Source organism: Punica granatum, chromosome 6 (genome assembly GCF_007655135.1).
Source record: "Punica granatum isolate Tunisia-2019 chromosome 6, ASM765513v2, whole genome shotgun sequence".
Classification (NCBI taxonomy): Eukaryota; Viridiplantae; Streptophyta; class Magnoliopsida; order Myrtales; family Lythraceae; genus Punica; species Punica granatum.
Window position 1 is genome coordinate 3,732,192 of NC_045132.1, and position 7,454 is coordinate 3,739,645.

The following is a 7,454-nucleotide window of genomic DNA, read 5'->3' on the forward strand; positions in this document are numbered from 1 at the left end:
TTCCATTGCAAATCTTGCTTCAGCAACCTTAAGACTTTTATGATTTCTAAGCATTGACTATTTCTTTTTTATTCTTATTTTATAATTTAATGGAGATCTTTTTACCATGAATTCACTAGCTTTTATTTAATTATTCTTATTCTTTGGTTGAATTTTGATTGGTACTTTGAAATTTTTAGTGTTAATTTTTAATCAATTGCTTCAGCACTGATTGTTTTAGTAAAATCTTTTATTCTATTTTCACTATGGGTGTTGCTTTTTTTCGATGTAAATCATAGTATCCGGAAATCCAATTAGACTCCGACTAATTTAGTCGAGCCGAGTCAGTCCACTACAAGGTAAAGCTCTCACGGTGTGAATTTTCTGTATTCACAAAGACTCGAACCCGAGATCTTGCTTAAGCTGAATAAGCGCCGAACCGCTTGAATCAATCCACGTTAGTCACTATTGGTGTTGCTTTAGTAATTGAAAATCCTCAATATTGTAACTAAAAAGAAAAACTTCAATATTTCTTTTTTGTTATTATTTTATAATCTAATAATTATATATATATATATATAACTGCAAATTATAAAATATTATGAATAGGCCTTATTTTCCTAAGCTAATTTCTTAAATTTTATTTCTGCTTTTTTGCAATTCAAATATATACTTTCCAATTTTGCTTTTCTAAAATAATATTTTAGATTATGTGATTCCAACCTGGATCTATACAAGGTAGTGGAGGGCAATTAACTTATATTAAACTTATTGGTTGTTACTTTGGCGGAATAAAAACAATATTCCCCTACACAAACTAAATTACAATAATATAATATGATTACAATCAATATAATATTATAACTGATTATTTTAATTGAGAAAATTACAAACATTTCTAATACAATGCGCGGATTACTATCTAGTTATTAATTATAATTATCATGGTGAAGGGTTAGTTTAAAACTTCCAAACGAACATTAATCGTTAATTTACCGAGGTAATTGCTTTCTTTACATCCAATGAGTCTTGTGTAGACCAGTACATCAAGGTTTTCGGGGAAATTTTCTTCTATGTCCGGCATGATCCTTTCCCAAAGAGCTTTGCTCCCTACGGGGACTCAAAGCCAAGTTCCTCATGTACTTGTGGACGTGACCGATCGAAGTGATCGGGGCTGATTCCCCTTCTCTTCCCATGCCTCTCTGATCAAAGATCTTGGCCAAGGATTCCATGTCACCACACCTCCACCAGCTTTCCTTCTTCTTGCAATATGTAGTTGTTAAACTCCGTTTTCAACTAAACTACCACTGGGCGGCCAGGCAGGCTCCCCCCCCCCCCCCCCCCCCCCCCCCCCCCCCCCCCCCCCCCCCCCCGCGGGGAAAATTCGGCCATTTCTGAAAATTGGAGATATCATAGACGCAGTGGTGTTATTATGGGAGTTATAAAATAAGTAAGGGCATGCTTGACGCAAATGGATAATTAGAAACGAGTAAAATGGAATCCTAGCTTGTTTCGGGAAGTCTTTGGTTGGTTTAGAATTGTCCATTCGTAAACTATAACAAATCTATTACATTGAAGTTTTTGGCAAGTTGGGGATCTCAATCTATAGTGAATGAGCTTATTTCATGGTGCGGTATGGAGGGATGTCAATGGACTTGCTAGGATTCAGAAACTGGAGGGTCTCCCCGATGAAGGGCAGCCCTGTGGAACCAGGAGGCAGCCTGCCATTGCACTTTGGGTTCCTCCATCGCTGAGCATCCATTATTGGGTCAAGCCCACCATGGGCAGGACAACAATATACAGCGCTGCAAAAGTTTGACGCGCCATACTGATTCCGGGCAGCTTCGGTGATGGGATAGTTCTGAAATTTTGGGGGTGAGAGTGAGTCCTTTCAATAAGAAGTCAGTAACTGAGATTTCATGCTAACACATGCAAGACTAATTCAGATTGTGCTTAACTAACCCAGTCCAGTCCGACATCAATTCTCACCAGTTCCAAACCTAACTGTAGACTGATAGCACGTTTAAAGGGCTATGGTCTATCTGCTTCTTGGCCACATCACCAATAATATAAATATTATAATTACTTCCAGTACAGCGTAAGTCTATGCTAAATTTGAATTCGAGTCCCAACCAGATCAGTTTGGCTATCTAAGTTCGAAGATGTTCAGTCCTGTTATACACATTTAATCCAAACTACTAGCTAGTTTCTGTTATGTCCACATCATCATTCTATTTAAACAACATTGTTGAGAGTTTATATCCTACGATTCCCACATGGAAAAACTAAGAAAACTCCAATTATAAGAGATTAGGTATCACAACTTACGGATTCGAACTTTTGAGTTGAAGATGGACTCAATTACTTATAAGCACAGTGAAAATTTTACATGGTATCAAAGCGAATTACACTTTCACGTGCTCCTGTGGGCTCACACCACACCAAGCCCAAAGTTTTAGAGCAGCCAAACCACATGTTGCCACATGAAGGCATGTGTAGAGAATTTATATCCCACATGAAAAAATTAAAAAGACTCATATGGATTTATAAGAAATTGGGCACCACAACCTACAAACTCGAGCTTTTACTTCTGTAATACCCGTTTGTTGTACACAACCCATATCTCTTTATCATTTTTTTTAAACCATGAAAAACTTCATTAGAGTAGTAAAATGAAGGTACAAAATATAGTTCTGAAGATCCCAAATGGCAAACCGTGTCCAAGAAAATGAACTGAAGCAAAGATACAGAGAGAGAAGAAAACAAAACGTAAAACGAACAATTAGAGGGAGTAGAAGGCAAACATCACAGCCAACGCACAGGTTCTCATCGAGTTCTCTATTAGAGAAAAGTCCCGTTTCGATCCTCAACTTTAACTGCTTTTTTTTTTTTTTTCAATTTTTCCCTTCATGTTACATTTTTTGTCTGCCTTAGTCGTTTTCTTTATTTGTTCGATTATAAATGGTAACAGGATATTTAAAAAGATCGTTATTGAGAAGCGGTGGGGCTCAACAGTTGCAGCTGAGTGCAAGGTCGTTGGGAGCTCGCCTTGGGCAAAGGTGGTCAGTGTGTTCCGACCCAAGAGAGAAGCATAGATCTTATAAGAACAACTGTCACAGCTTGTGGTGGCCCCGCTACCCTGCGTAAGGTCCCTAACGGTATCATTCGAAGTGATGGTGACCGATTTTAGTCCCTTACCCGTCCAATCTCTTCACTCTCTCTCTCTCTCTCTCTCTCTCTTCTAAGAGAGAAGAATGACAACACAGAAGGTCGTCAAGGACCTCACCTACGGATTGGTTCTGACGTTTGCCCTCCATCGTGCACTTTCTCCTTTTGCAATCTCCCTCCTTATTTATTTGAAATTTTCAGTTGTAAAAGATAACATCATACTACACTTTTTACGGGAGAATTAAACATAATAAGACTAAAGAACTAAATGTTTAACACTGAGAACATGATCTTTTTCTATAAAAAAAAACAGAGAGAGAGATCTAGGACCCAATTAAAAGGCTACAAAAGCTGGGGAATACATTTTCTCTAAATAAAAATTTGATTATTAACTTATGGAAACAGAAAAGCAACCAAATGTGTAAAATGTAAACGAAAAATTAAGGAAAAAGAAAAGTAAGTAAAACTGCTTAAAGAAAACGAAGGAAAAAAAAAGATTAAAACGGGAAATTATCTTAAAAGTATAGTCTGCCCTTAAACACTTTCTCATTTATTGTTGCATGCATAAGCATGAAAGCTCAAGCACTAATCTCTTATTTAAAGGACAACTCTCACTCTCAAAATTTCAGAACCAGGCCAATGTCCAAAACCGCCATAATGTTACTGAAGATGTGGCGTTTCGAACTTCTGTATGTTATGGTCGTGCTGGTGATGGGGTTGATCCACTATTGGGTTTACAAATGGAGGAATCCGAAGTGCAGTAGGAGGCTACCTCCCGGTTCCATGGGACTGCCCCTTATCGGGGAGACCCTCCAGTTCCTCGTCCCCAGCAAGTCCATTGACGGGCTTCCTTTCTTCAAGATCCGGACCATGAAGTAAGTTCTTTCACCATATTGAGTTATAATTCTGGAATTTCATTTATGAGCAATGTCTCTGCGTAGTGATGTTTTCTGAAAGTTCTAATTGGAGAATCGATAAGGGCGAAAAGAATTCATCTATACTTCATGGAACTAGGGGGTGATTTTCACCATAGAACCAAGCGGTGATTTTTATTGTGTCGTGTCTCCCAATTTTAGATATGGCCGGATTTTCAAAACAAGCTTGGCGGGGCGCCCTGTGGTAGTTTCCTCGGACCCTGAGTTTAACTACTGCATATTGCAACAAGAAGGAAAGTTGGTGGGGATTTGGTACTTGCACTCCTTTGCCAGGCTTTTAGATGCGAGAACCAAGGGAAGACATGGGGAATCAGCCCCAGTCGCTCCGATCAGTCACATTCACAAATGTGTGAGGAACGCGATTATGAATCTAGTAGGCAGGGAAGCTCTGCGGGAAAGAATCCTCCCCGATATGGAAGAAATTTCCCGGAAAACATTGTTGGCCTGGTCCTCTCGTGACTCATTGGATGTAAAGAAAGAGATAACTTTGGTAAATGATTATTATTCTCTCGGGAGCTCAAACTAGCCACCTTCACCGTGGTACTTTTATTTGATTTTTTTTTTGGGTGAATGCTTTTATTTGATTATTCAAATATGTTATTTGAGCAGGTTTTATATGGTTTTCTTGCAAAGATTCTGTTCGGTTTCGAACCGGAGAAGAACATGAGTGCTAGCGAGAGGTCCAGTTTCAACCTCCGAGGTCTAGTGTCTTTTCTACTGAGCATTCCTGGAACTAGTTTCAACAAGATCTTGAAGGTCAGAATAAATTCTCGGAGAGACTGTCTGTAGGAATTTTGGTCAACCCAAAGAATTTATAAAAGAGGCAGAACAAATGATTTCTTTTTTAGGAATTACAATTAAGATTTCAATTAATTCCGCTACGTTGAAACTTGAACACTCTCCAATGAACACAAGACGATAGATTATTTTTGTCTGAAGCTGACTCGCGTTTAAATATGTCCAGAATCATAATATGGTTATAAAAATGATGAAGCATCTCATAGACGAGAGACGGGCTATGCCCGAGAAATGCAGAGCGGATTTGATAGATGAAATCCTTGATATGATGAAGACTGAGAGCTTCATTTCTGATGAATTTGCCACATTTGCAATGTTCGTGATCCTCTTTGCAAGTTTTGAAACGATATCATCTACTTTAACCGTTGCCATCATGCTTCTAACCAAACATCCTATGGTCATAAAAGAACTGGAGGTCTGATTTCTTGTGCTTGATTTTCCGCTTCTTCAATGATGATGAGAAAGGCTTCGTTTCGAGATACTTTTATTTTTCCACTTTGACAGAGGGAACATGAGGAAATACTTAGAAGCAGAGAAGATAGGGAAGGTGGGGTGACTTGGAAGGAGTACAAATCAATGAACTTTACAATGCAGGTGAATCTTATTAGCATTGATTTCGATAAATGTAATTTTGGTCACGAAAATAAATATTCCATCAAAATTTTCGGTTGGGATCCCTCGAAGTCTGAACTGCATATGTTTTAGTCAGATAAAGGAGGTCCCAATGTTGCTGATGAATTTGATTGTTTTGGTCTCCATTAATTGAGACCCAATAGAAAATTATTTTGATTTCTCACATGGTCAAGTCTTTAATTGCAGGTCGTAAATGAATCACTCAAGCGTCGATTCAGGAATCTTGAGGAGGGCGATCAAGGATATTCATGTGGGCGGTAATATATTCTATTAATGAATGAAAAGTCTGCGAAGTTGAAGAGCATTCTTTCTGCAAGTTACTTTGAGCAGTGACTTTTGAGTCGGATTTCTGATAAGTCGAAAAATGGTGTAGGATACAAAATTCCTGAAGGTTGGACAATCATGATCGTTCCAGCAGCTATTCAGTTGAACCCTGATACGTACGAGGACCCGCTTTCATTCAATCCATGGCGATGGCAGGCAAATTTCGACTAAGGACCCAGGCTCTTTCATGAATTAGAAGACCGTCACAGACTTTATCATTTTCTAATTTCCACCCATGTCATGCCTGACAGGATTTAGGACCGACTTTTAAGGCAAAAAATTTCATCCCCTTCGGAGGGGGGGCGAGAATGTGTGCTGGAGCCGAGTTCACTAAGGCATTCATGGCGGTTTTCCTTCACATCTTAGTCTCGAATTACAGGTAATACATGCATGGGCTGTATAAATGTTACATTTATGGAAATTACAAAGTACGCTGATTTGTTATTTATGTCTACACTACTAGATAATGGGAGAAGTTGGGGACCTCAATTTAATTTGACCGGATATATAGCACTTCAACAAACTAGATTAGATTAAATAAAGGAAAACAAAGTGTTAGGTTACAAGCAATATCCGGTCTAACGTCAAGTGCATATGACTTGGGAATTTTATTTTTTCAGGTGGGAGAAAGAGAAGGGAGGGGAGATTACCCGGTCTCCAATTTTAGGGTTTGGAGATGGATTTTACATCGAGATACGTAACAAAGATCAGATGCCATACGCATGAAAAGAGAAATTCACTCTATGCAAACTATTGCTTATTCAATAGGACTTTTATTTTGTTGACACTTGGTGTTTGGCAGGCCTCAAAAAAGTGGGCCAGTCGATGCTGCATGTTTTCTAATGATCAAAACATAAACCAGGGTGACGCTATTCATAGATATATTCTTTATTGATTTTGGAAATTGTGTTTTAAGATTGGTTTTATACTTAGTAAGGACGAACCGAGCCGGTAGTGTGAGTTGGATGGATAACAAAGTTTTGAATAAACGCCTACGTGCAGTAGACCTGTCTACTCTCTGATAATTCCCAGTCCCAGGCCGAGGGCATCACTCTGGTGACTAACCCGGTATATCCGGTCCATGAGCTTAAGGTATTTGAGAATGTGGAGCTCAAGGCCTTGACCAAGAATTTCGCATATGAACTTTCCGCCTGCAGGGACAGAGTCTACAGGGGCTGGCTCAATGAGAAGAAGTTCGAGATAGCCGTCCAATTTGTTGGGGTTGTCGAGCGTATCCCCCCGACTGAAGAGCTTGGCAAGTGATAGGGATTACGGAGAGAGAGAAGGAGAAAGGAAGTGAATGCCCCCCAACCCCCCCCCCCCCCCCCCCCCCCCCCCCCCCCCCCCCCAAATCGCAAAAGAGGAAAATACACTTTTCTTGTTCATATCCTACGCGACGCACGGCCTCCACAACTAGTAAATTAAGTATTTCTTGATAAATATCAGATGAATTATAATCTGGTAGATTTTCCCTTATACACCCGCGCAAATGCACAGGCTTGTACCTAGTACGTTATTGTAAAATCCTGCATTTTTCCACAATGAAATCCATAATACAGATTATTATACAAAAACTTCAAGGATTCTATGAGTTTCCTTTTACAAGATACAAAACCA

At 39.3% G+C, this 7,454-nt stretch overlaps 1 protein-coding gene across 1 annotated transcript; it reads left to right on the plus strand.

Annotated features, from left to right (window-relative positions):
• Positions 1 to 3,804: 3,804 nt before the first annotated feature.
• LOC116211075 (cytochrome P450 87A3-like) lies at positions 3,805 to 7,100 on the plus strand. Its single transcript, XM_031545276.1, has 11 exons — positions 3,805 to 4,022; positions 4,224 to 4,572; positions 4,692 to 4,838; positions 5,047 to 5,295; positions 5,385 to 5,474; positions 5,700 to 5,745; positions 5,887 to 5,993; positions 6,089 to 6,216; positions 6,458 to 6,534; positions 6,640 to 6,650; positions 6,870 to 7,100. Exons 1-11 carry the CDS (start codon positions 3,805 to 3,807, stop codon positions 7,098 to 7,100), a joined length of 1,653 nt encoding a protein of 550 aa, XP_031401136.1.
• The last annotated feature ends 354 nt before the right edge of the window (positions 7,101 to 7,454 follow it).